The sequence below is a fragment of the Arvicola amphibius genome, chromosome 14 (assembly GCF_903992535.2).
Source record: "Arvicola amphibius chromosome 14, mArvAmp1.2, whole genome shotgun sequence".
Taxonomy (NCBI): Eukaryota; Metazoa; Chordata; class Mammalia; order Rodentia; family Cricetidae; genus Arvicola; species Arvicola amphibius.
The window spans coordinates 17,852,518-17,880,451 of NC_052060.1; the positions used below are offsets into that span (position 1 = coordinate 17,852,518).

General features: G+C 38.8%; 3 protein-coding genes across 7 annotated transcripts in view; 2 read left to right on the top strand and 1 right to left on the bottom strand.

Moving 5' to 3' along the window:
* The window catches only part of Cept1 (choline/ethanolamine phosphotransferase 1), a 39,851-nt gene extending 38,357 nt beyond the window's left edge, over positions 1-1,494 (bottom strand). For both annotated transcript variants that reach the window (XM_038311041.2, XM_038311040.2), the window contains exon 1: positions 1,346-1,494. The gene's annotated coding sequence lies outside the window, so the exon portion shown is untranslated. The remainder of the gene's footprint in view (positions 1-1,345) is intronic.
* The window catches only part of Dram2 (DNA damage regulated autophagy modulator 2), a 108,952-nt gene continuing 82,464 nt past the window's right edge, over positions 1,447-27,934 (top strand). The window contains exons 1-11 of one of the 4 annotated variants that reach the window (XM_038311045.2): positions 1,447-1,592; positions 2,470-2,633; positions 3,384-3,454; positions 5,895-6,026; positions 11,133-11,277; positions 17,313-17,380; positions 18,910-19,049; positions 20,975-21,152; positions 21,846-21,928; positions 23,078-23,170; positions 23,674-24,034. In XM_038311045.2, the coding sequence (XP_038166973.1) occupies positions 11,147-11,277; positions 17,313-17,380; positions 18,910-19,049; positions 20,975-21,152; positions 21,846-21,928; positions 23,078-23,170; positions 23,674-23,781 (801 nt within the window). In that variant the 5' untranslated portion in view covers positions 1,447-1,592; positions 2,470-2,633; positions 3,384-3,454; positions 5,895-6,026; positions 11,133-11,146 and the 3' untranslated portion in view covers positions 23,782-24,034. Of the gene's footprint in view, positions 1,593-2,469; positions 2,634-3,383; positions 3,455-5,894; positions 6,027-11,132; positions 11,278-17,312; positions 17,381-18,909; positions 19,050-20,974; positions 21,153-21,845; positions 21,929-23,077; positions 23,171-23,673; positions 24,035-27,934 lie in introns of those variants that run through there. The other 3 variants (XM_038311044.2, XM_038311043.2, XM_038311046.1) reach the window with 3 other exon arrangements.
* Positions 24,177-27,246, top strand: LOC119800779. Its single transcript, XM_038311042.2, has 2 exons — positions 24,177-25,726; positions 25,787-27,246. The coding sequence occupies exons 1-2, from the start codon at positions 25,660-25,662 to the stop codon at positions 26,818-26,820; spliced, it is 1,101 nt and encodes a 366-aa protein (XP_038166970.1). The 5' UTR covers positions 24,177-25,659; the 3' UTR covers positions 26,821-27,246.

The window sequence follows — 27,934 nt, forward strand, 5'->3', positions numbered from 1 at the left end:
TACATAAAACACATTTGGGGGAAGCTTTTTCTGTATACTTGGAAGCAAACAAAACTGTGTAACACAGCTTATAGCTGGTGCTTTGCTGAAGTAAAATCTTGTGTTTCTTAAGAAGGGAAATAACTTTCATGAGGGGGTGGGGAACCTGGAGTCTTATGCATTTTTCTGTTCTCTTAAAAAAGAGTAAAGCATGACCCTCAAAATGAACACCAGCACCATTTCTAGCCAGTTTAAAGAGCAATCTATGTAGCCTAGAAAAGGAAGTGCTTACGCAATAAAATGCACTTGGTGGTAATCTGAGAGGCAGATTTACCTAAAGATTCTTACAAAGGAAAACCAGTTGAGCTGTACAAGGAACGTAGAGTTTCTCAGCATAGATTAATACACAGCAAAATGATTTTGTAACTCAAACTTCTGGAATGCTTCCAACACCAATAGTCTTAAATTGGTTATGTTCCAAATGTCGTATACCGTTTACCTTGAGTTTGAGTCAGTCAATTCAACACACGTATTTGAACACATCACTGACAGTTCTAAAGTAGGAAGGAACTATTCTAACTACTCACGGATAAAGCCCTTATGCTTCTTGAAAAGCAACTATGGACTGTTACCTGGTGCCGGAAGAGTTTTAGCAAAACCCATATATTCTATAGCAATGATACATGGCAAAAACTGGCAACAATATGCCAAGCACCGGATAGCAAAAATCAAACTCGGTAAGATGTTAAGACTTGAGGTTCAGCCAGGCGTTCCTGGGAACACAGGCAAACCCCAGCAATCTCCTTCTAAGAACGCGACTGAAATAAACTCTAGCTGGCAATCTCTGAGCTTGTCAACATGGGCTGAAATTTCTAGAAAAGTTGGCTGAACAAGAAGCGTGGCCCAAGCCAGGAAACATTCACCACCGTCTTCCAAAGGGAAGGTAAAGACCGCACAGGATGCTACCCGGTTCGTGGACTCGGCAGCACCGGGCCAGGAGGGTGTGGACTTGCCAGGCAAGGTCGGTTCGGCGCGGCCAGCGCCCCAGCCCTTTGCTCGTCACGGGCCACCCTGGGGTGCTGACTCCCGCGACCCGCGGCTCGCAAAGCGCGCAGGCGCCCCTCCACCTCCGACTCCAGAGCCCTCAGCGCCGCCAGCGTCGCCCCTCGCCCTCCCTACAACCCCGCGCGCGAGGCCACCGGGCGCCAGCAAGGACGGCGGTCGACTCAACTAGTCCGTCCGCAGCCACCCAGTTATGTCCAGCCCAGAGCCTCCTGCGCTCGCTCCACTCCTCCCGGGAGAAACGCACCCCACCCCGTCCGCGACATCCCCGCCACTTGCCCAGGCCGGGCCCCCGCAGCCTTACCCCGACCCAACAAGCACAAGCCTAGAAATAGCAACTCCGAGCCCAGGCGACTGAGTGACGGATAGGCGGCAGCACGTTCACGACACTTTCACGATTGCCGTAAAGCGGTGGCTCGGCCAGGGCTGCTGCGCGTCTCCAAGCTGCTCGGGAGCGCGCCCCAGGGCTCCGCCCTGACTCCTGTAGCGGCCTGGGTCTGCATCCTGAGGCTGGAGCTGGCGGGTTCCGGACAGGAAAGGAATACCTAGAGGTGGGTGGGGGAGAATGGCTGGCCTAGCCCCGAGCCGGGGTGTCTAGCTGGAGGCTGTGTCGAAAGATGGGCTCTCAAGGTTCAGGCGAGGGCGCAGCGCGAGCCCCCATCGCCGCGCGGGGCGCGCGCCTCACCTGGCCCCGTGAGAGCTTCACGGTGCACGGGACCCTTCTCGGGCCAGTTCCGGGAACCCACAGGTCAAGGTGGAGGACTGATGCCTCCGCGCCCCACTTTTTCTCTCTTTGGAACCTCTACTACCAGCGTGCCCCCAAGTGGTGTTTCGTGTCAAGCTTAGTGTCTCTTTTATTTTCCTTGTCCCAGACACAGCTCAGCTCTTGTACTACCAGACTTGAGGGGAGGAGGGTATAAGAGGGAGAAGGAAAAAAAGTATTAACTTAAAACACTCTGCTTTTGTTCAAGCAGCTAACGAAACCTTTGAGTGCCTTTTGTCATCACTGAGCCCTTATTTCTAGCTGGTCGGGGCTGGGGAAGTTCGAAACTTGACCTTGCTGTCTACAGCCCTTGATTGTGTTTCAGGGAGTGGCCCCTATCTGAAAGGAAATTACTAGTCCTGTGAATCCTAGCAGTCGCCAGCCTTTGAACAACAGTGAAACAGGAATAAGTTTTCCAACTTTTCATTTATAAAGAAGTACCCAAGTGCGACAAATTCAAATTCTCAATTCTTGGCCGTGTAACTGGAGGCTTTAGGATTATTAGAAAATATTACATTTGTCAAGAGGCCATATTAGAGTTCAGGAAAGTAGTCATTTTTAGGCTTTGTTTGGGACCTGATGGTCCTTTGTATCTGAAAAAGAGCCCTGGGCCGCCTGTTTGTTCACTTGGAACATCCAGAGTTTGCATTTTTTATCTCCTTTAGCTGTCACCACTTAGATGGAACAATATAAAGAAGTTCATCTTATTACCAGTGGCTCTTTAATGTGAAAAAAAAAATTTAACAGCATTTCTGATTCATGGAACTTCAAAGAAAGCAGAGAAGATGGGTGAGAGATGCAAAATACTTCGTTAACATTTTAACTTAAAGTAATTTTAAAACTTTCTCTTCTTTGGGAATTGAACTTAAGGCCTCTTGTTTGCTTTGCATGTCTTTAAAAGGATTCTTGACTATTTCTTAAAATGGTTAACATCTGTAATTCTAATCTACTTGTTCTGAAATTGCTCTCATACTATAGCTCATGGAAGTGAAGGGCATTGGCAATTAGTAGTCTTCCACACCCATCCTGTGTATTTTAGTTTCTCAATTGTCTCTGGCAAACTGTTACAGTATGTTAGACCCTGCCTTGCCTCTAAACTGTCTGTTTAAGCTGCTAGAATCTTAAAAGCCTACAAATACATCATTCCTCGAAGAAATTTGTGCCCAGCCATGTATGGGTAGTTATCACTACAAAATTTATAAATCATTATAGTATTTTATACTCATATTTCAAATTAGAATACTGTATCTAGAAATTAAGTTGCCTGAAATCCAGTAACTGGAAAACCATAATTGTGGGATTAAAAAACAACAACAACAAAAAAAACCAAACAAACAGAATGTGTTTAGGGGTTAGGGAAATGTAAACAATAAGAAAATTGACTTCCTACAATTAAAACATTTTCTTAATTATGTGAGTGAGATTAAAAATTTCAAGCATCAGCTCTATAAAGAAAAGCATTTTGTTCATAATGCTGCATTCTAATGTTCAGGCCCCAGATACTGCATTTTTACTGACTAAGAACTGTGCTACTTAAAACCATGTGGTTGAAATAATAAGATATTTCCTTTGTACGTAGATTTCAAGATTTGCAAAAGAAACAAGCTTGTGCCCTTCTGAAGACTGAAATTTTGGGAACTCATAAAATAGGTAATTTATCTTTCACATTGTAAAAAGGGGCAAGTATTTACTAACCACTTATAGTAGTTCCTAACATCTGTTATCTGACTTAGTGTTTTAACAAACCTCACTGAAACAGCTATTTATTTAGACTGCTTAACAAATAATACTGGCACTTTAGGATGGCTCAGCATGTAAGATAATCGCCAGCAAGTCTGAAGACCTGAGTTCAATCCCTCTGACACATGTAATAGAAGGAGAAAACATTCCTAAATAGTCCTGAAAATTATTCTCTGGCCACTTGGCATGTACCCCCTTACACACACACACATTCACACACACACACACACACACACACACACACACACACAGTAATATATAAATGTAGTTTTAAAGTATTTGACAGCATTAAAAGCGACTACTCATTGCATCACCATTGTGTTAGTTCCTTCCCTTGTCACAGTAACTTCTACAATAACTATATAGCATCATCTGCTGGAACTTTTCCAAGATAAGGAAACGTTCTGTACTTTTATTGTTATGTTGCCAGCCTCTAGACTGGCTCTGAGCATTTGGGTCGTGATGAATACAACAGAGGAACTGAAATTTGCAATTTTATTATATATTAGTTTAAATAGGTACATGTCCTTTTCTAGTACTGCATGCATGGTGCATTCTGTGCTGAAAATACCTCCACTTTTCACAGGAGAAGCTGCCTCAGATGAGTTTTGAGGCTTGCCCAATATCATATACTTTTACTTTTCAAAAGGTGTTATATAGGGGAATAGTTAATTTGGAAATGCAGATTGAGTGGTTCATGGGGGGTGGGGGGTGGAACAGTTTAACCAGGAATGGAGAATCTAAACAAGAGTGGGTACACTGTACAGTGAGCAGAAGGATGGAAGAAAGGAATAAGTGACTTACAGAATAGAATTGCCATTATTTAGGGATAACGTAAGGATTTTGAAGAGAGCCTTCTCTGCATGAGTGACCGTGAAGTCCAATAATCTGAGCAATGATAATGCTGCTTATTGAAATAGAAAATACAAGACCAGCTACTAGAGTTAAGATGATTTGGTGTTCGTTTTTTGTTTATTCAAGAAGTATTAAGTGATGATGGGTGAGTCCCTGTTCTTGCAGTTGGTGAAGTGGAATCTCGCTCATTCACTTCAGATACCTTCCTAAACCTTTATACTATAGAAGTAAAGAACTAGAGAAGTGTAAGTCAGGTTTTCTCAGGAAGTGCTTACTTGTCATGCAGAGAGATTGGCACAGGTTGTGTGTGTACATGTTTCTGTGTGTGCTGGTGCACACACATGCATGTGGTTGTTGAGGACAGAGGACAATCTCAGATATCATATACCCTTTTAAAGATAGAATGTCTCACTGGCCTGGAATGTGCCCTGTAGGTTAGGCTGACTAGTGAGCCCCAGGAATCCTGTCTCTTCCTCCTCCAAGCGCTATGTCCACCTGGCTTTTATTTACATGGGTTCTGGCTTAAACTGAACTGTCTTTCCAGCCCTCTGCTGTGTTTTGAATATTAAGAAAGATCTAAAAGAAGAAAAAAACAACAACAGTAGCATAGGATGGTTGCTATTCTACTAGTAGTGGGATGAGCAAACTGTTCTGAGCATACCTTTTACCCAAACATCTAAAGTCTGAATAAATTATATTGTTTTTTTTAAATGCAAAGCACATTTTCTATGAAAGAAAACTGAATTCCTCAGCCAGGCATCACCATGCCTATAATTCCAGAACTTGGAGATAAGATAGGATAGGACCGTTTTAAGTTTTAACTACCTTAGGCAGTAGTGTACTCAAGGCCAGCCAGAATTAAATGCCAAAACATTACGTTAAGCAACCACACTTCCCAAATCAAGAAAAGGGAAATCCTCCAGGCTGAAAAGTCAAACAAGGAACCAAAGCAAGAGAGATAAACTAGCTGTTACCTTCTTTGGAAGCATTTGCCTTCTAACCGAAAAAGAACAGTGAAGCTGGGCGGTGGTGGCGCACGCCTTTAATCCCAGCACTCGGGAGGCAGAGGCAGGTGGATCTCTGAGTTCGAGGCCAGCCTGGTCTACAAGAGCTAGTTCCAGGACAGGCTCTAGAAACTGTAGGGAAACCCTGTCTCGAAAAACCAAAAAAACAAAAAACAAAACAAAAAAACCAGTGAAGGGCAAGGAATAGAATTCTGTTTCCTACTGGGACAGGAATGGAGGATTCCCAGTTGGATCTCCTGGTGACACAATCTGCACAGCATCATTACAGTTTATGAAATGGTATTGAGATCAGTGAGTAATATTTTCGTAAGATAGAGTGCAAACATTTCCTCTTAATTACATGACTCACGACCTCGGAACTACCTCCTCTCAAATTCAGCCAGGATCTCTCTGAATGGAAGGCCAAAAAAATCTCTCCCTCTCAGCAGAGAGAAACCACTGAAGTTTGTCTGTTTTCTCCACACATCTAGGCGGAGGAATAAAGATACCATCTGAGAAGTGGAAACTGTATAAAGCCTACCATCATTGATTCCAGGTTCCAGCTCACAGTCTACATGGTCTGAAAAACTAGAAGCCAAGGCATTAACCCAAAGTTGGCCCAGGTTAGTAACAAGTCCAAGTTCTTAACAAAATCAAGGACAAACTCTCCATGAAATATTCCATCATTAATTTCTCTCTCTCCCTTCCTCCCTCTCTTTTCTTCCCTCCCTCCCCCCCTCTTTCTCTCTCGTCTCTCTGTGTCTGTGTGTGTGTGTGTGTGTGTGTGTGTGTGTGTGTGTGTGTGTCTACACATGCATGTTCCTGTTCAGCTATATCATGGTGCTTATTTGGAGGTCAGAGAAAAACTTATAACAGTTCTTTCCTTTGGGACTCAAACTCAACATTAAGTTCTTTTGAACTGGTCTTTTAAAACATTTTCCATTCATAACTTTTTCTCATCAGAGAAATTTTTACATGATGTTAGGTATATAGATACGTGAACTAGGTAAGCAAATCAAACATTAATAATAAAGTCATAAAGAAATTTATTTTAAAACAGTTCTTTGGTATACATATACTTTTACCATTTGAATGCTAATTTGGCAAATTAACTAGTTTTACATTAAAGATTAAATCACAAAATATTTGACGCTAGTGCTGTGTTTCTCAACTTGTGGATCTTATCCTCTTTGGGGTCAAAACCCGTTCACAGGGGTGGCCTAAGACTATAAGTAAACTCGGATATTTGTATTATGATTCAGAACAGTAGCAAAATTGCAGTTAAGAAGTAGCAACAAAAATAATTTTATGGTTGGGGATCGCCACAAAATGAGGAACTGTATTAAAGAGCTGAAGCATTAGAAAGGATGAGAACACTGCTCTAGGGCAGAGGATATCCTCTGTGTTTGTGGGGATTGCTAGATTTTATTTTATCCTACTTATGCTCGTTTAGGTATCAAAAGGTGGCAGAAGCCAGTTTATTGCCATTTCATTTGCTAGCAATTTTTTCCTAGTCCCAAACTGTAATCATTTAATGACTTTTTGTTTTTGCTTGTTTTGGCTCTGACCTATAAATCTGAAATTTTTAAAATCAAATATTCTACCACATTTCAATCAAGATATACTAACCAGATGCTACACACTGAGGAATGGCAGAAAAATATGAAAGTATTTGTTTTCTGTAATTAAACCATTATGCTTTTTTCTAAGAGCAGAAAACTTGTACTTACAGTAAACCCTGATCACTAACACACAATAGCTTTGAATCAGATCAAGCTGTACCTTGTGGGATCAGAGCTGAGGCTGCACGGAAGTTGTGCAATGCAAGCCCAGACAAAAACCCAGGTATTTCTGGGTTCGTTACCATGCTGAATTTGGATTACTGCTTGACTGTTGTGTGTTCAGATAACCTTTTCCTGTTACCAGAGTTTTCATGATGCATAGTTTAAGGATCTAGAGTTTAGAATGCTTTCAGATTTAAGATCACATAAATACAAGCTCATAGTTGGAAGCCATAAAACACATGAAAGGGATCTTGCAGGGTACTTCAGTTTGTAGAGCACCTAGCATACAGGGAACCCTGGGTTAGATTCTGAGTACTGCGTGATGGCACATGCCTATAATTCTAGCACCTAAGTGATGGAGACAAGATGATCATTAGTTCATAAGCCTTGACTACATAGGGAGTTCTTAACCACTCTAGGATAAAAAAAAAGGGGGGGGGTTCTCCTTTTGGAGTTTTATAGTTAATATTGTTTTCTTGTTTTATAGGGAGGCCTATGATCAAATTTTAGTTATTGATTGAAAGTAGTATATTGTATGGTTATTATTTCATACGTAGGTTGGTCTAGTACCCTTTGTGTACATGATATCCTTTGCTTGATTATATTGCCTTTTATCGTTTACTAAATAAAGATTAGTTGACTCTGTCTAACAAAAAAGAGAGAGCCCAGGAGGGGAGGAGGGAGAAGAAAGTGACGATATACTGTCACATTGCAGGTTTCTAAGAGGTCAAACTCTGGGAAAGGCACCTGTAAGACTTGATAAAACTAACAAATAATACAGACTTGAGAGAAAAACTATTGGAAACAGGAATTAAAATTGCAATTAAGAGCTGATTAAGTAAATGTACCTATCAGGGTTATTCTCTCAAAAACCTACTGTAGAAAATCCACATATAAGATGTTGGCAGGGAATTGCTAAGAAGAATAAATAGATAAATGAAAATATTGATAGAACATTAAGGACTGTCAGGAAATTATGACGGTTTAGACAGGAAATTACTTGAATCGAGTTTATACTGGTAGCTTTTTGGAACAAAGGAAAAGAAACTTACTTAGCAATGTAAATATACTTATTTTGCAACTAGTCATATGATTGAAGCAGATGACAAGTGACAAGTGGCTGAGATTTCGTTATTGGGAAAGTCAGCTGAGACAAGGAAGTAAAAGATTGTGGAGCCTCAAGGAAATTGAGTTGGTATTTACAAAGTTGATGGGAAATACTAAGAACAGTTACTTTTAATTTTAAAGTATTTAACTTTTAACATATTTCTAAAAATTTAGGTAAATGAAGATATAATTTACATTCTTGACTTGTTTTTACAAAAGATCTTCAGTCTAGAGTTTAAGGAGAAAATGGCATGTAGTATGTATTTAAGTAATTTTTTTTAACCTTTCGTATAGGATCTGGAAATATAGTGCTAAAACAACTGCTTCTTGTTCTCCTAAAACTGAAATTAACTGAGAAAAAAAAACAAACAAAATGTTAGTGTTTAGTGTGATCCGTGTCCTTGTTGGTACAGGCTGCTGCTGGAAACAGCAAGGACTTTAAGTTGAAGCTAGACTTGAAAAACGTGTAGAGGTTAGAGCTGGAGAGATGACTAAGCAATTCAGAGCACTGGCTGCTCCTCCAGAGAAGAGGATTTAGTTTCAATTCCCAGCACCCATATAGCAGCTTACAACCATCTAACTGTAACCCAGCTCCAGGGAATCCAACATGCACAGACATATCTGCAGACAGAAGACTCAAACGTAGAATAATAAATAATAAAAACATGTAGAAGAGGTGTGGGAGTGATGATGGCCTCAGGTAGGCAGTGTGCTCCTCTGTGGTGTGCCTGCAGGCACTGAGCCCAGGCTTTCTGTGGTTGTATTCTGCTGACATGCCCGATCACTGAGCACCCTGGGGCCCAGGTGGCTCATTTTTGTGCCATCCATGGACATATTACTCACTGGCAGGTCCAGCAAGTAGTTCTCTCTGGGTGAGGAAGTAAAGAAAGGTTTCTTGAAATAGCAGAGCAGCTGTATCTCAGTCATAGTGGGAACTCTGCTGTCATGCAAATATTCCTCCACTTCCCCTTTACCATCAACATAGCCTTTTGCAAGCTTTCTCCCTATCAACTTCCCAGTCCAGGCTACTGTAGATCACAGTGAAAGCCCTGGTGCTTGCCAGATTTACTAGCAGCATGCCTTCCTTATCATTCTGTTTCTGGCTGCCGTGCTCCCACTCATTGGTCTTGATAAAGGAAACCTGAACTATGATCAGGGGTAGCCCTATGCTGGTCTTGTCACCCTGGTATTCCTGCATTTTTACATTTTGAAGCCCTACATCCTTCGCTGTTTGTCTTCTCTCTACTATCCATAGTCACAGGTCAAACTCTAGACTCTATCTTCTTGAGAAGCTGATATGCCTCAGTTGATAGATGGCTTATCTAGTATACCTGAAGCCCTGGGTTTGGTCCTTAGAACCTCATCAACCAGATATGGCATGGTATACACTTAGAATCCCAGCAACGAGGAAGCCAGCCTGGAATGCTTGAGACCTTGTGTCAGAGAAAGAGAGAGGCACACTGACACATACATAGGCAGGTCGGCTGAGATAGACGTGGGAGAGTCACTGACCTCTAGATTTCAAACATTTAGTTTGAACTTGGAGGACCAAAAAAAAAAAAAAAAAAAAAAAAAAAACTGTTTGGCTCCAAACACCACATTTCTTGTTTACAATGAAGGCCTGGATGAGAGGGATGAGGTCCAGAAAGCCTGACCAGGGAAACTATGGGTCTGCTGCAGAATATACCACAAACTGGCAATTCCCATCTGCTCACTGTAGCTCAAGAGCCTCTCTCCCTATCTAGGTGTCTTCTGTCCTGCGTTTATCCTGTGGATTACAGGCATCCTCCGTCACTTCTGTTTATCTGATTTGTCTCTTTTGGAATTTGAACTGAAACTGCATTACAGAGGCATGATTGATTAATATATGAGAATCCTAATCCTCTCGTCATGCTTCAGTCTTTCCTTCTAAGGTTGACTAGAGGCTACACTGCTCAGCCAACTCATCAGTAGATAAGACATTGGCCAGTCTAGAGATTACAGAGATTTCAGTAACTTTCTTTTCCCCAGAAAACAAAAGATCACATTCACTGATTTGACCAATTGAAGATTGAGAATATTAGGAGCGGAGGACCGGGGTGGGAGCCCAGCTGTATTGTAGATGTAAGGATATTTTTATTATCTGAATAATACATTATAACAACTATCTTATTGATATACATTATTATAATATAGACATGACCTAAAGTGTATAGGCATATGTAGACTGTAGGCAAATCCTATGCGTTTTGGATAAAGGACTTGAGAATTTTTGTAGTTTGGTATCAGTGAGGTACTGATGATACAGAAGGGTAGCTTTATATTTAACAGCATTACAGGGTCCAGTTAGAAAGTTACTCTGGGAATCTGGTCAAAGATAATAGTGGTTTAGGTAGAGTCGTAGCAGTGACGATGGAGAGAGAAGGTAGACTGCAAAGAAATAATAGAAGAATCAGGGTTGACACTTGTCATGTGTGAAATGTTGAAGTGGAGAGCAAGTTTCCGGCTCTGGCCAATAGGTGAGTCTTAGTTCTGAGAAAGTGAAGAGGTGGTGCTGAAGTGGTAGAGGAGGCCCGTAGGGCAAGAGTCCAAGTGTGGGGATGCTTGCAGAGCAAGAACCCAAGTGTGGGGATGCTTGCAGAGCAAGAACCCACGTGTGGGGATGCTTGCAGAGCAAGAGCCCAAGTGTGGGGATGCTTGCAGAGCAGGAGCCCAAGTGTGGGGATGCTTGCAGAGCAGGAGCCCAAGTGTGGAGATGCTTGCAGAGCAAGAGTCCAAGTACGGAGAGGGCATGGCTAACAACGAATGGAAAAACTCATCCATTACTGTTTCTCATTTGTCTTTTTTTTTTTTTTGCAGACAGTCTGTCTGAAATGTGGTGGTTTCAGCAAGGCCTCAGTTTCCTGCCATCAGCACTTGTAATTTGGACATTTGCTACCTTTATCTTCTCATACATCACTGCAATAACACTCCACCATGTTGATCCTGCATTGCCTTACATCAGGTAGGTGGCCCTGGCCATCCTTCAGGACTGGGATGGGAACACAGTCTAGGTAAGTGCCTCAGCACCAAGCTGCTTTCCCAGACCATGGAGAGTCTGTTTCGTAGTTTACATTGAATCTTGCCTTTCAATTTTCATTTGAAAATTCAAATTTTCATGCTGCCATTGTAGCAAAGGGAACATAAAATAGAACTTGCATTTGGTTCTCTCTATGTAATGGAGAAATATGAGAACAGTGGGCTGAGTCAGTTAATAAATTCTAATCTCTTAGTGAGTTGTCTTTTAAATATGTGCTTGAACTTGCCTCAGAAACTAGAACTATAATTACTTTCCTCTTAAAAGTTAAAAGATGTTGCAAACATAGTGATATTGGGAAAAATATAGTAATACTGGCAAGTATTTATTGATTAGTTGTGGGACAAGATAATGTTCTGAGTACTCTTCATGCCTTAGGGAGTCGAATTCTTATACCATCCACGTGATGTAGAGAAATTTATCCTCATTTAAGAAGAGAGGCTCTGTAGTCATCCTCTGTTACTGTAATTAATATATATATATATATATATATATATATATATATATATATATGAGAAAAACAGTTTAAGGAGAAAAGGGTTGCTTTGTCTCACAGTTGCCTGGGCAAGGCAAATGTCATGGCAGTAGTACATAGTGAACAAAAGCACTCGCCTTATGACCTGAAAGCAAAAGCAAGCAGAAAGGAGGTCAGAGCTTTGTGATTCCCTTTAAGTGTGTACATCCAGTGACCTAAAGACCTCTTACTGGGCCTTACATCTTAAAGGGTCCAACTTTAAGCTACTCATAATGCTTCCCTGTAGACTAAACTTTGAGCACATTTAATAGCTATATCAGAGAAGCAAAGTTCCTGGGTAGTATGTATTTGCTCAATGATATACAACTCATTCAGTGATAGACACAAGACTCGTCTGCGGTTTTACTCCATGAAGTTCTTACTCTTCATGACCTGCTGGTGAGATATTTCTGAAAGAATATTTTATCAATGTTATATTTTTGACATTTCAAAACTACTAATAATTATGGGTGTTGCATGTACTGTTCATAATCACTTTTAAATTTTATTCTTATGAGTGTTTATCCTGAAATGTATGTGTACCACATACATGCTTGGTGCCAGCCAGGTAAGCGCTCAAGCCCTTGGAACCGGAGTTACAGAGGGTGGTAAGCAGCCATGTGAGTGCTGGAGACTGAGCCCAGGTTCTTTGTCAGAGCAGCCAGTTAACAGCTGTGCTGCCTTTTAGCGCCCCTCATCCCATCTTTTTAAAATGCAAGCAATTATTGCAGCAGATTTAACAAGGTGATGTTGCTCATAAGCAGGAAGTTAACTAAGGCTGACTTGGTCATTAAAATTGCTTGCTGTTACAGCGGACCCATGTTTGGTTCCCAGTGTCCACATAGAGTAGCTCCCAGCTGCCTGCCACTCCAGTCTCAGGGGACTTGATGCCTTCTTCTGGCACGCGCGCACACACACAAACACACACACACACAGACACACACAAATAAATTCAAAATGAGAAACTTTTGAAAACTGAAGTGGAAGTTCCTTCTTCACTCCTGAAGTCCCCATCTCTGGAGTGACCTGTGATTTGGTAGCTTGCCTTCCAGAGTTTGTTTTGTCGTCCATGTTTTTTAAAAAAAAAAATTATTTCAGCCAGGCAGTGGTGGTACACCCCTTTAAACTCATCACTCAGGAGGCAGAGGCAGGTGGATCTCTGTGAGTTCGAGGCCAGCCTGATCTACAGAGCGAATTCCAGGATAGGCTCCAAAGCTACAGAGAAACCCTGTCTCAAAAAACCAAAAAAAAAAAAAAAAAAAAAAAAACCAAAACAAAACTAATAAATAAAAAATAAAAAAAAATTCTTTCTCCCTTTTCTTCTTTCCCTTTTTCTTACTGGTAATAGGTTTTTGTTTTGATTTTTTTGTTGTTGTTTTGTTTTTGTTTTTTTATTGATATTGTTGTTTTTCTCTGTAATTTTCACATTTAAAAGTATTAAGATGTAAAAAAAAAAATTAAGATGTTTAACATGCCCCCTCTGGCTTTTAGAAATAATCTGATAATAAAGACCCCATTTCATAACTTTACATACTGTATAAAATGTAGGTATATTTCTCTGTGGTATTGCTGGATAGATGAGAGAGTAAAGACTGTGACACAGCTAGACACGTTTATGCACAAAGAGACTGTGAGAAAAGTAGTAGTTGTGAATGGTTTCTAAGATACTACAGTTTAAAAATATTTTCATAAGAAAAAGGTGAATTAAATAGGGAGAGAGGAAGAGCTGAAGGAATTAAATGGGGTTGAGGGTGGTGAAAACACCATCCCTAAGTACAGCTCAGTGGGCTGTTGTGTTTTTATCTAAATGATTCCACCTGGAACAGCTGAAGCCTTTGAAACATCATCTTAGAGACTTTGAATCAATTGCTTTTTTTTTTAACCTTTGTCTGAATAGTACTTTTTATCCTGTGTTTGTTGCAATTGTTTCATTTCCTCATTTATTTCTGATAGATAACCTTTCTAACACAGAAAACAGCAAACTTTAAAAAAAATATAAACAAGAAGGTTCATTTGAGCCATTAAAATGGTCAAGTTCTTATGCTTTGGAAAATAAGTGTCCTTCAGAAGGGTACCATTTGGCTGTGGTTTCTATAATGGAGGTAACACACAAAAATCATACACAAGTTGGGTGCACTTAGAGATGTTTATAAAACCCACGATTTTTATGATTTCAAATGTTCATTTCTAGTAATAATTTGGCAATCACACTTGTGTTAGAGAAACACATAGCTGAAGGTGCCAGACGGAATCCTTGTAACTCTGCAAGTGCGGATTTTTTTTTTGTCAGCATTTTTTATTTCCCCTCTGAAAACTTGTCTTCTTGCTTTCAGAGCTTTCTGTAACTTAGGAGCTAATGAGTGTCTTTTGAGTGTCAATTCTCTGTTGGTCTTGTCTGTGATCTTTCCAAGTTCTCTGGACACTCGCTCTCCCATCCCACCCCATCTCCTGCTTTTGTTTTTCAGATGATAAGCTCTGTATTACCCTGAGCTCTTTCTGAAATGCTATGTTATTTTAATTGTGGTACCTATTCTCCACTTAGGCTCATTTCTTTTGCATGATCTATAACTAAGTTAAGCTAAATATTCCACAAAAGGATTTCCTTTTGGTTTGTAGGTGCTTTCCAAACAGTTATAATCCTAAAGGACATAAAGTGAGTTTCTATGTAGTGTGCTTCAGATGGGGTGCCAGACATTGCGCTGTTCGGCAAAGGAAGCAGTCCAGAGAAGAGGAGCACACAGTGGGACAGAGTCTTCACCAGTCATACAGCTGTTTGAGGATTAATATCCAAACCAGGCAAAGAACTAGAAAAATAAAGAACCAAGAACATTTTCCAATGAAAAATAGGCTACTGATGTGATAGATCTGAACAGAATTCAAAAGAAATAAAAGTGACTAAGAAATATTTCAAAAACTTCTTCACATCCTTAGCAATTAGAGAATGCAAATTTAAACTCCTTTGAGATGTCATCATACACCAGTCCAAATGGCTAAGATCAACTGACAAATGCTAGCAAGGATGTGGAGAAAGGAGAACCCTCATTTACTGTAGATGGGATTTCAAACTGATGGAGCCACTCTGGAAATCAATGCATAGAATTCTTACAAAGCTAAAAATAAATTGGCATATTGCTCAAACGATTTGACATCCTGCTCCACAGATACTTGCTCAGACACGGTCATTAATAGTCTATCCAAAATAGCTAGGAAATGGAAGCAAACTAAATGCCCTTCAGATGACAAATGAATAGTGGAAACATAGTACAAATACACTATAAAATACTATTAAGCTGACAAATGAAATTATGAAATGTTCAGGTAAATGGATCAAGCTAGAAAAGGCTGTATTGTTAAGTAATCCTGACCCAGAAAAAAATGTTGCATGTGCTCTCTCATCTGCAGTTCCTAGCTCCCAATGTTCAGATGAGTATGTATCCTGGAGCAGTTGCAGAAACCGAGAAAGTAAAAAGGGACTATGGAGGGAGGGAGGGAGCTCTAGAGCAAGATACAGGTCCTGTGAAACAGGAAAGGGGGGAAAGATAGGGGTATGGGAGCAATACAGAGAAGGAGAGTAAGAATAAATAACACTGTAGGTGTTAGAAAAAGCCAGAGGGAATCATACTACTTTATGTTTATCTGAACTTGCATATTGTATGTATGTATAAACATATATGTATATGTCCATATATATGTATAGTGTGTATGTGTGTACTAAATATAGTTTAAATAAAAATTACCATTTGGAGTGATAGAATACTCCCTGCAACAGCCATAGACTACCTCACATAAACCCAAATATGAGGCATGAGAACCTTCCTTCTAACAATGTTGTTGGTCAGGAGAGTCCAAGCAGTTCTCCAAAGAGTACAAACTATTGCTGTTGCTCTTGCTTGCCTCACAGAATGTAAAGGTAATTCCCCATGGTGAAGACCCATGTACTTTAGACACAGGACTCAGAATTCAAGCTGAATCTGATCTGGCAGCCTCCTCCCTGAGGACTACTTTCATAGTACTAGAATGTGCTATGCAAACTGCAAAAGGAGAAGAGCAATCAGTGGTCCTATTCAGTCATGATGCCTACAAACTCCAGCAATGACCAACATGGCAGAGATAGCCCTAAAGGTGCAGTAGTGGCCCTTGTATCAGGGCAGTAACCAACAATTGTGTAATCTGAAATGCTTTATGTCAAGACTAACAACTTGGTCTTTTTGATCTTTGTAGTAGTTTTAAGGGAAAGGAAAGGCAATAATGCTTATTGTATGTCTCTACTCTGCTGGACAGTTTACCTGCATTGTCTGCATTTTATTTCATCTGTGTATTGATCCAGCAAAACTGGGAATGAATGAGTAGCTTCAATTAGCAGATGAAAAAAGTAGTGTTAAGGAGATATTGAAAAATTTACAGTTTTTAAATGGTTTGTTTTCTATCTTGGTCTGTGTAGTAGTCCACAGTGCCCTGGAGGATAGGAATCAAAAAGATCTTTTGAAATATGGTATAATAAGTGGTTTTGAGAATCCTGGGTAAAGTGTTGTCAGTCATGGTCTACTGGTCCAAGTTTAAAAGTAAGAAGATGCTCAAAGTGGGTCCTGAACGTGAGTTCCATGAGGGTGGAGGTTTTGGCAAATTCGTTATCCTCTCTACTCTTGTCCCAGAAATGATAACTGTGGTGGTTTAAATGAAAATGGCCCCCATAGGCCCATAGAGAGCGGCACTATTAAGTGGTGTGGCCCTGTTGGAGGATGTATGTCACCAGGGTGGACTTTGGGCTCAAGCCAACTCCAGCCGCTCTCTTTTCCTGCTGCCTGCTGATCCAGATGCTAAACTCTTGGCTCCTTCTCCAACACCATATCTGCCTGCATGCTGCCATGCTTCCCACCATGATGATAATACACTGAATCTCTGAACCTGTAAGCCAGCCCCAATTAAATGGTTTTCTTTTTAAGAGGTGTCATGGTCATTGTGTCTCTTCACAGCAGTAGAAGCCCTAACTATAAGACAATAACTGACGAATGGTGTTTAATTAGTATTTTTAATGGTCAGTTAATAAACAGGTATTAATTGAAGTACAGACAATCAACAGCAGATACAAAGAGACAAGAGCTATGAAAGGGCCAGTGCTGCTTACAGAACATTTCGGTGAAGCTGATAAATTGATATATTTATGTTCCTAATTTTGGATAATTGCAGAATGTACATTTAGCATACGAAGGATAAGCTTTTTTTTTTTTTTTAAAAATGGTTTCTATATGGAAATATACATCTGTATGGAAATGAAAAAATCTGAGCTGATAGAAAAGGGGAAGGCAGATATTTATAAACTGAAATTATGTTCTCCTTATAAATATATGAGTCAAGTTCAGGGGCTTTTAAAGGATACAACGTTTTGAAATAGCCCTTGTTACATATGGTAGGATATTAGTGTATGAAGCCTTCATACTTTGTCTTTCAGTGATACTGGTACAGTACCTCCAGAAAGATGCCTCTTTGGAGTAATGCTAAATATTGCTGCAGTTTTAGGTAAGTAATGGAAGTAGGAGTGGTTTTAACACTCAAATGAATAGTCAAATTGCTGTTTTCTTCTTTAAACTTACATCGCTGCTTATTTTCTAGTTATACTTGAGAATGTGTTACTACTAAATTATGGATTATAACTATGTTCCTAAAAAAGAAGGAAAACTTTTGGTTATATAGTAGTAAACCTTGCTGCCTAACAAGAAAAAAAAAAACCCACAGGTAGAAATGTCTAATTATAGAAATACACTTTGAAGGAATATTTATATGGTTATTTGACTTCTTATCTAAACAGAGGTTCCAAACACAGCAAAACATCCCTTAGGGCCTTTTTTTTTCTTTTTTATGATTTTTCGAGACAGAGTTTCTCTGTGTAATAGCTCTGGCTGTTCTGGAACTCACTTTGTAGACTAGACCGGCCTGGAACTCACTGAGATCCACCTGCCTCTGCCCCTCAAGTGCTGGGATTAAAGGCGTGTGCCACCACCAGCCAGTGAAGATTTCTTGAACATCTCGTGTTAAATCAAGAACTGTGGGTAAAACTGAGCACAACTAAATTCTTTTGTGAATAAAAGTTTAAGAGTAGAGATGGAATTATGTTTTCACTTTTGATTAATATTCTAATGGCACTGTAGTTAATTATATTCAGGCTCTTTTGTGAGCCAGATTTTTGTTAATTTAGTAAAATATTTTATAATCAAATATTGTCATGTAAAATAATTTCATCTGTCAATTAAATACATGTTTGTTTGTATAAGAAAAGAAATTAGCACTGGCAAGATGGCTCAGGAGATAAAGGTACTTGCTACTGAACATGACGACTTTGAGTTCCATCTCCAGAACCTACCTGGGCGGGGGGTGGAAAGAACCAGCTCCCAAAAGCTGTCTAATGATTACACACACATACACATTAAATAAGTAAATAAAAGTAAAAGAATATCGAAAAAATAGAAGTTAGAAAAAATATAAATATATGTTTTCTCTTTATACTTTTCAGAAACGTATCTACAAACCATGTATCTGTCATGTTTATTATACTCCTGAGTTATTTGGTAATAACTCTGCAGCGGAAAGTTTGATTTGGCCCTTCCTTGAGCATGAAAAGCAGGCTCTATTTTCTTGTGTAATTGATGACTGGAATGAGGAGGAAAGCCCTTTGTTCTACCTATGCACATCCCATCTGCATTTTGCTGTTGATTTTGATGCTGATCCTAAAAATATTATGGGTTTAATATAATAAGAATATCATGAAGGAATTTTTCCAGAGTACATCAAACTTCTAAGTTTTATACTAAGTAGTTGTAGATATGAGACCCAGGGAAGGCAGAGGGCTTGTTCAGGCAACCAGAGAGTCAAGTCGTTCTATAGTGTGTCTATAAAAGTTCTTTAACATCTACAGATGTTTTTTGTTCTCCTTTCAAGTTAATGTTCAAAGGACGATCTGTGATTCTGGATAGTAGTTCAGCTTTGTGAACTCTTCTCTGGCATTTTCTTACCCTGGTTACTCATTACTTCATTGTTTTTCAAATTCCCAGGTATTGCTACCATGTATGTTCGTTACAAACAAGTTCATGCACTGAATCCTGAAGAGAACCTTATCATCAAATTCAACAAAGCTGGCCTTGTATTTGGAATACTGAGTTGTTTAGGACTCTGTCTTGTGGCAAATTTCCAGGTATTTTTTTTTTTTTAACAAAGCATGGGTGTTTTCCCAAAATGCTTGGATGTCTATGGTAAAATGAAAAGTTGAGCTCTTTATCAGATCACTCTCTTTTGCCTATACCTCCTCCTTCATCTAGGGACACCTTGAACATTCTGACCCTTACTCCTGGCTTCCTCACCTAAATATCCCCGTGTTCCTCTTCTTCCTGATGTAAGGTTTTGCCACTTAAAGTGGTGAACATTATCACCCACCTTTTATCACTCTTAAAATTTCTTTTAGGAGCAGGGTGCTTGGAGGAGAGGGTAGCATTGTTTTGAATGATGTCTTACTGATTTCCCTTTTAAATGCTCCTGCTTCTCATTGTTTTCATTTCTCCTTCCTTTCCTGCCAGTTCCCTTTGAAAGAATTGCTTATCTGTATTCACTCTTACTTTAGTCAATCTCCATTAAAAAAGGGGGGGGGGGGGGAATTTCTGTTGCCTTGCTTAAAAGCTCCAAAGAATTTACATTAAGAAAAAATAGTTTAATAAACTCAGATATTTAATCTGATCCAAGGTCCTCTCTAGTCAGGTTCTCTACCCTCATTTTTGTATCACTGTGTTCTTAACGTTGCCACTGTATACCATGCTGTCCCATTTTGTTGTTGTTCCTTGAATAAAGCAGTTTTATTTAACTCCTTTACATAAGTATTTGAGTATGCTACGAACCTCAGACCTAACCTAGGCCTCAGTATGGATCCCGCTTTCCTAGAAAGTCGTTTTGTTGGGTCCTACTGCAATGTGTTCTGGGTTTTCTCTTTGTATTCTCCAGTCTTGGAAAGCTCATCCTTTAAACTTCTTACTGGGGTCTAATTTCTTTTTCATTGGCAGTTGAAATAGTTCCCTATTTATTTGTTAGTATATTTCTCTTTTATTATTAGTGCTGTGGTTTGTGCCCCATAGAACTCCATCACCCAGCACACTACTTCGTGCATGCCAGCTCTCTTTAATTATTTTGGAACTTTTTGAGAAACGCTGAAGGTACTAAAAAAGTTGGGGAAAAGATCTTTTATCATATGATTGCTTATATTCAAGGGGAAGCCCGACAATTATTAGAATGTTATATTTGAAAATACAATTTCATATAAATTGAATGCCTTTGAACAGGGTGTATATAATATTCAACTGAACCCTGTCCTTCCTTTGTTTCTTAGTCATTATGCTCCTTCTGTGCCAGTATTGGACGTGCCTTTTCTATCAAAGGAAGTACAAGCACAGCCAACTAAAAAACCAAAAAACAGTGATTCAACCAAAATTTGATTGTAGAAATTTGATATTATGACAATTGTCACTTTTAAACAGATGGGAAATTTGATGTTAGAAATTGAATGTAAGTAAATAAGGGGAAGACATTGTAATTTATAGTAATCCCTGTGGCATAATCAGTAACAAACTAGTGCCATGAAGGCCTTAAATTACGTTTGAATTTAAACTCCCATAGCCTGAGAGCCCTAGCTCTTTGCTTTTAACCTATTTGCTTTTTTCTATTATTACCATTTTGTACCTTACTGTGGAATGCCTTTATTTCTGAAGTTTATTATTTTTGTGTACCTTCACTAGAACATAAACTGTGAGGGCTGAGTGTCTTTTTCATTCATTTACATATTAATGACTTTTAAAAATATTTGACACTTAATAGAACCTAATAAAACTGTTAAATAAGTTATAAAAAGAACACATAGATACTTGTTACCATTTTCATTGTTGGTAACATTTGTTTCATTGCTTCATCTGGTTTCACTATAATCTTCCAGTACTTCGGGAAGTGATTTTGCGATCTGCAGAGCTTCTCCACTCAGTGAATGCGCTATTGAATTATCTGGCTTGTGCTTTAAAATGATATATTGTTGATGTGTCTGAGTTCCTCCGGTTGACTGACGGACTTTTTTCTGCTTCTCAGAAATCAACACTATTTGTTGCACATGTATGTGGAGCTGTGCTTGCCTTTAGTATGGGTTCATTATACATGTTTGTTCAAACCATCCTTTCCTACCAAATGCAACCTAAAATTCACAGCAAACAAGTCTTCTGGATCAGACTACTGTTGGTTATCTGGTGTGGAGTAAGTGCACTAAGCAGTATCCTTTGTTATAAAGTGTGGTTTACCATTCAAAGACAATAGGAGAATAAAACAAGGGAGTAAAATAGGTACAATGTAAGTACCAGTTTGTTAATTTTAATATTTTTACCTGGTAGTCACTAGTATCAGAAGAGCGTGTCAGATACTGTGGAGTTGAGCTTATGGATGGTTGTGACATAATAATGTGGGTGCTGGGAGTCAAATCTTGGTCCTCTGCAAGAGCAACATGTGCTTTTAACTGGTGAGGCATTACTCCAGCACCTCCCCCGTCCCTTTAAAGTCACGCTAAGCTAAAGAATGTTGTGCAGTTGTACATGAAATTCAGACTGAAATTAAGTAATTGACCAGGAACAAAAATAATGTTTGGTGTAGTCATACTTCAGAGAAATCAAGGAAGAGTTAGTATGCTTATGATAGAAAATTATTCAGTGAAAATTTATGGTGGAGCTGCTAGTTTTTGGTCAAAAAGGAAAGGCTATGATGATGTAAACCATTTTTTGAGGGCCCCGTGAGTAGATCTTTAGTTTTTATACTGCCATGTGACACTAAATCTTTAGAGAAATAGAATTAGACCATAGCAACAAATGTGTAAGCTAGCCTTAAAAGTGGTTTTTGTTTTGTTTTGTTTATGGTTAGGATTTACAAATTTAAACCTTCAGCCCTCTGAGATTCTTCCTTGACTTTTTTATAGTGCTGACTTGCTCATCAATTTTGTACAGTAGTGATTTTGGTGCTGATATAGTACAGAAACTACACTGGAACCCTGAGGACAAAGTAAGAGCTTAATATAAAATGTTAATATAAAATAATATAGAAAGTGTGTGTGTAATTTTTTAAGGATTAATTTTAAATTTATATTTATGTGTGTATGTGTATCTGTATGCATGGATGCCTGCACAGGGCATAACAGGGCATTGGATTCCTTGGGGCTATATTTTCATGCAAATATGAACTGCCCAACATGGGAGCTGGGAACCAAACTTGGTTCTTCTGGAAGAGCAGCTTACTCTTAACTGTTGAGCCCTCTCCACACTATATCATAAGTTACAAGTTAGTGTACAAACTCTAAAATAAGATCTTATGAAAGTTTATAGTGAGTATTCTTGAAATTTTCCTAATGTGAGTTTATGAATTTTATAAAGATACAGGTACACTCATGCACACTCTAAATGTGCATGTGCATGTATAACACGTACATCTGAAAGCGAGAGGATAGTCTTGGGTGTCATTCTGCTTGTTTTTTGAGACAGAATCTCTCACTGCCCTAGAGTTTGCTGATGTTGCCATGCTGTTTGGCCACCACGCTCCAGCAAGCTGCCTGGTTCAACCTCCCAGTTCTAGGGTCAGAAGCATGGACCATTACGCTGGCTTTTTTGTGTGGTTCTGGAGATAGAATGAAGATCCTCATGTTGGCACAACAAGCACTACCAACTGAGCATTTCCCCAGGCTCCCTCCATTTATACTTTTTAAAGATTTATGGTGTTGGAGGTCAAACAAGGGTCTTGTACAAGCTAGGCACAACTTGTTTTCTTGTTTTGGAGGGTTATATTTTAATTTCTCTCTGTGGTCTGGCTGACTTTAAATTTGTGATCTTCCCTTAGCCTCCTAAGTGTAAGGATCGCGTATGTTGATTTATGAGTCTTATGGCTCAAGGGAAAGAAGTAACTCCTCGGTTGTACAGTGTGGACTCTGTTTTGTCTTGGTTATTTAGTGAAAATTAACATTTGTTCTCAGTGAAACTCAGACATCTAGCATGGTTTAGGAAGTGTATTCCAAATAGGTACTGCAATTCTCAAAACTCAAAGGTTGATTATCGAAGGAAGATTAGGCTATAAGAATTTGATGTTGCTTAATTTGAGAAATACTATAGATTCTTTGAATAAAACATTACAGAACTACCTTGTTTTCCCTCTCTGACTCAGGGGTATGTGCTTCACATGGTCACTACTGCAGCAGAATGGTCTATGTCATTTTCCTTCTTTGGATTTTTCCTGACTTACATTCGTGATTTCCAGGTAAGAAAATAGTTTCAGTTTCATTCAGTAGGACTTCATGTGGAATGCCAGAATATTTCATTGGCAGATTCCCTGTCCTTTTTGAAAATTAGCTGTTTAAAACTTGGCTTGAGAGACAGTGATACAAGAAGAGTAACTTATGGTGAAATTATTGCTGGGTTTGAGGAAGTAGTGTGTTGCAAGCAGATTTCAGCTTGGATAATGGACTTACAACGCATATCTGAAGAATTTTTGCTAGACTTCTGTAATCTGTGTGCATTCACTTGGGCCCAGGCCTAACACATAGTTTTACAAAAAACTATGAAAGCAAAACAGGAAACTTACTGAGGCAAGAAAGTGATTTTCTGGTTTCTCTTGGTGCTCAGGATGATGATGCCTGTGGCCATGATTTCTTGTTCCCCATTAGATTAGTTTTTATCTCAGTGCATAAGGAAGTCTTTGAAGCATGAAATGATACTCTGATAAGGACCAAACTTCTCTATATAATTTTTTTTCTGTTCCAGAAAATTACTTTACGGGTGGAAGCCAATTTACATGGATTAACCCTCTATGACACTGCTCCTTGTCCTGTTACCAATGAAAGAACACCACTGCTTTCCAGAGACTTTTAATGAAGGGATAAAATACTTCTGTGATAATTATGATTCTCAGGGATTTGAGAAAGATGCAGAAAAGTTGCTTATTATGCTCTGAAAATTTGAATCAGTTAATCAAGGCTGACAGTGACATTAATGAACGATAATAATCAAGAGACGTGTAATAATCTATCTGATCAGTTTTCTTAAAGGATGTCAGTAAGATTATCTAAAAATATTTATGCCTAGACTTTTTAATCTCAGAAAATAAAACCAAAGGATAATACCATTGTAGTGTTTGCTACTTTATTGAAGAAAAACAGATTGAAATACACCAACTTGTTTGTATAACTGACCTTAAATATTTTGTAAGTCATTTTAAAACCATCTTTTGTTTGGAGCACTTTTATGAGAGACATTTTCTATGACCCATAATAATCAGCATTGATTAGCAGACACTTAGAATCAGGGTTTGAAACTGATTGTATTTAATTTATCAATACATTTCTTATAGTGCTTAAAAATGTGTCATCGTTGTTGTTGTGGAATCCCCGCCTGTGAATAGGAGCTGGTCTGAGTTCTTCTGAGTTCTTAGATGGCTTAAATTTTGCACAAAAAAATCAGTGGGTATTTATTTGATTCTGGATACATGAGTACTAACATATCTATCATACATGCTTGCAATAATTTCATAGATCTGGTCTTTGAGATTGTACTTTTAATTAACAGTGAAATAGATATTTGTTGCAAGTATGCTACCATCTTGTTCTTTATAAAAGTAAAGGTTAATAACTGATGACAACCTGAATTTAATATGTGGGACCCACATAAGGGAAAGAAAAGACTCCTGCCAATTATTCTCTGACCTCCATATGTGTATGCACATGCACAATACATAAATGTGAAAATAGACATTAAATTATTGATGTTCCTAAATAAGATTGAAATGTCTGTAGACAAAAGTAGATAGGATTAATAACAAATAAAAGTTACTCTACACTACAGCTAGGAGCTTCTTTGCTTTTCATTTATAGAAAATTTCATTACTAGTAAAAGTAGTTTTGAGTAGATAATTAGCCTTTTTACTGGAATTTGATCTTTTTAGAATATAGATCTGAAGAAGAGACCAAAATCCAAAATTAAAACCTAACTATATGATAAAAGTAATATTTGAACTTTTTTCTCCTGTCATGCAAATGTTTGTAAAGTTTTTATTTAGATCTTTGTATGGTTAAAGGACAGTTTCTAGATCCCCATTAAGATTAAAAGGGAGAAAATAGTTGAGCTAGAAAATGCCTATAGTCTAACTGGTTTGTAAAAAATCACATGGTTTATATTTTTAGAAGAGATGGTAGTGAGACCAGAAGAAAAGATGGTGAGGAAAAGTTTTAAATGTATTAAGGAAACTGTTTATGCGGTGGAACTGTAGACTTCAATTATAAGTTGTTAAGTACAAAAACAAGTAACTATTTTTGAAGAAATTTCTTAGACTAATAGAGAAATGGAGTATTTGCCTGTGCCAAGCAACAGTGAACAAGGGAGACATTTCAGTAAACATTGATTGATTGACTGTTGCTACTACTAGAACAAATTGCACAGAAATCATGAAAAGCTATTAATGAAAAACCATATTGTAACCACACATGGAAAGTGTCTTTTCCTGTGGTTTCTCTCTACTACCAAGTCAGGTTATGAAGTTTCCTTGGTATGATGATGGAGTGAAAATTCATGAGGGTAAATGTGGGGAAGGCAAAGAGAAAAACATAGGCTTGTTAGAATTACCCCTTCTCAGACTATTACCCTTAGAGAGACAGTTCAGGCAAGAAATTGTTCTAAGGTGAATTGTTCCTAGTTTGATAGTATTTAAATTCTACTAGTTAACATTTACCCTTTGAAGTAACAAAGATTGAAAATATGAGTAGGTTTAAAAAAGGAATTATGAACCAAGAGAGATACGGGTATTGTTTCCTAACCAAGAGAGATGTGGGGTATCCTTTCCTAACCAAGAGAGATGTAGGGTATTGTTTCCTAACCAAGAGAGATGTGGGGTATCCTTTCCTAACCAAGAGAGATGTAGGGTATTGTTTCCTAACCAAGAGAGATGTGGGGTATCGTTTCCTAACCAAGAGAGATGTGGGGCATCGTTTCCTAACCAAGAGAGATGTGGGGCATCGTTTCCTAACCAAGAGATGTAGGGTATCGTTTCCTAACCAAGAGAGATGTAGAGCATCGTTTCCTAACCAAGAGAGATGTGGGGCATCGTTTCCTAACCAAGAGAGAAGTGGGGTATCCTTTCCTAACCAAGAGAGATGTGGGGCATCGTTTCCTAGCCAAGAGAGATGTAGGGTATCGTTTCCTAACCAAGAGAGATGTGGGGTATCGTTTCCTAACCAAGAGAGATGTGGGGCATCGTTTCCTAACCAAGAGAGAAGTGGGGTATCGTTTCCTAACCAAGAGAGATGTGGGGCATCATTTCCTAGCCAAGAGAGATGTGGGGTATCGTTTCCTAACCAAGAGAGATGTGGGGCATCGTTTCCTAGCCAAGAGAGATGTGGGGTATCGTTTCCTAACCAAGAGAAATGTGGGGTATTTTTTCCTAACCAAGAGAGATGTGGGGTATCCTTTCCTAACCAGGAGAGATGTGGGGTATTTTTTCCTAACCAAGAGAGAAGTGGGGCATCGTTTCCTAACCATGAGAGATGTGGGGCATCGTTTCCTAACCAAGAGAGATGTGGGGCATCGTTTCCTAACCATGAGAGATGTGGGGTATTTTTTCCTAACCAAGAGAGATGTGGGGTATCGTTTCCTAACCAAGAGAGAAGTGGGACCTCATTTCCTAACCAAGAGAGATGTGGGGCATCGTTTCCTAACCGAGAGAGATGTGGGGTATCCTTTCCTAACCTTAAGGCTGAAGTGATGTTAGAAAGTGGCTCTCTTCCTCAGCATATCCTCCCTGCTAGTATTAACAAATATAATTATGGATTAACAGATAAAATATTTTTCTTTTATCCCCCTCCCCCTCTTTTTGTTTGTGGGGGATTTCAGGTGTTTAGCTTTTCAATTAGGAAATCTTAAAGTACTAAACTTGGCAGGTATTGAGAGTGAAAATTCTTATTTTTTTTTTTTGTCTTGGATACACAGACTATAGTCTGTAGCTATCTCAATTTTATGTAGGCATGGGATTGTACTATAGAAATGTTAATGTATTTTATATTTAGAATTTAAAAATCTGGGATTCTCTTTCATTGTGTTTTGTGTCTGTTGAATATTGTTGGGAACACTGTAACCTAAGCTGCTTTACTTTTTTAAAAAACTTTTTTATGTTATGTAATTGTATCATTTCTCCCTTCCCCTTCATCATTTCAGACCATGCCATATACCCTTCTATGCTTTCTTTCAGATTTATGACATTTCCCCATTGCTTTATAAGCCTGAGTATGTGCGTGTGTGCACATATACATGTGTATGTGTGTGTGCATAAGTATAAATCTGTATGTATAACTTGCTCTGTTTGTATAATATTATTTTTATGTGTCTTTTCAGAGCTGACCATTTGGTATAGGATAACCAGTAAATGTGCTCTTCTCTAGGGAAGACCATTTTTCCCCTTCTTAGCAAATTTCCTTTTGATCAAACTCGAGATTTAATATTATTTAGGACATTAATATTTATAATAAGGCCTTGTATATTTCTGGAATGGTGTCTTATAGATATTTCATCAATGTATAAATAGATACTTTTCTTATCTCTTCTACAGTGAACGGTACAGGCTTACTACAAACTGAAAGGTCAGGAAATATTGCCCTATAAGTACCATGGAACTTTTATCATGTACATTTTGCCTCTTTGCAGGGTATCCTGATTTATTATGAAGGACATAATATAGAGCAGACCTAAAACAAAGAAAAAAATCTGAGACTTTTTTGAGACAGAGTCTGTGTGTGTTCCAGCTTATTCTTAAACTCATGGTGTAGCCTAGGCTAGACTCAAACCCAGGGTTTCCATAGTCTCCCAAGTGATAGGATTATTGGCTTGTACTACCATGCTTGTCTGTTAAGGTTCTTTAAGCACCTGTTTCAAACCTAAGGCTTGTTAACTGACTTGAGAAGAAAAGAGAAAATGAAAATAAAAATGTCCTGCGGTACTTAAAAACACCAGTGGAATACACAGAAAATCCCCCAGGTATCCT

What these genes read in the sequence shown, in the direction of transcription:
- LOC119800779 (XM_038311042.2), top strand. Translation starts at nt 25,660, where the DNA reads ATGAGTAGGTTTAAAAAAGGAATTATGAACCAAGAGAGATACGGGTAT. An exon ending in TTGTTTCCTAACCAAGAGAG is followed by an intron (nt 25,727 to 25,786) that starts ATGTGGGGTATC and finishes TAACCAAGAGAG; the next exon opens with ATGTGGGGTATCCTTTCCTA.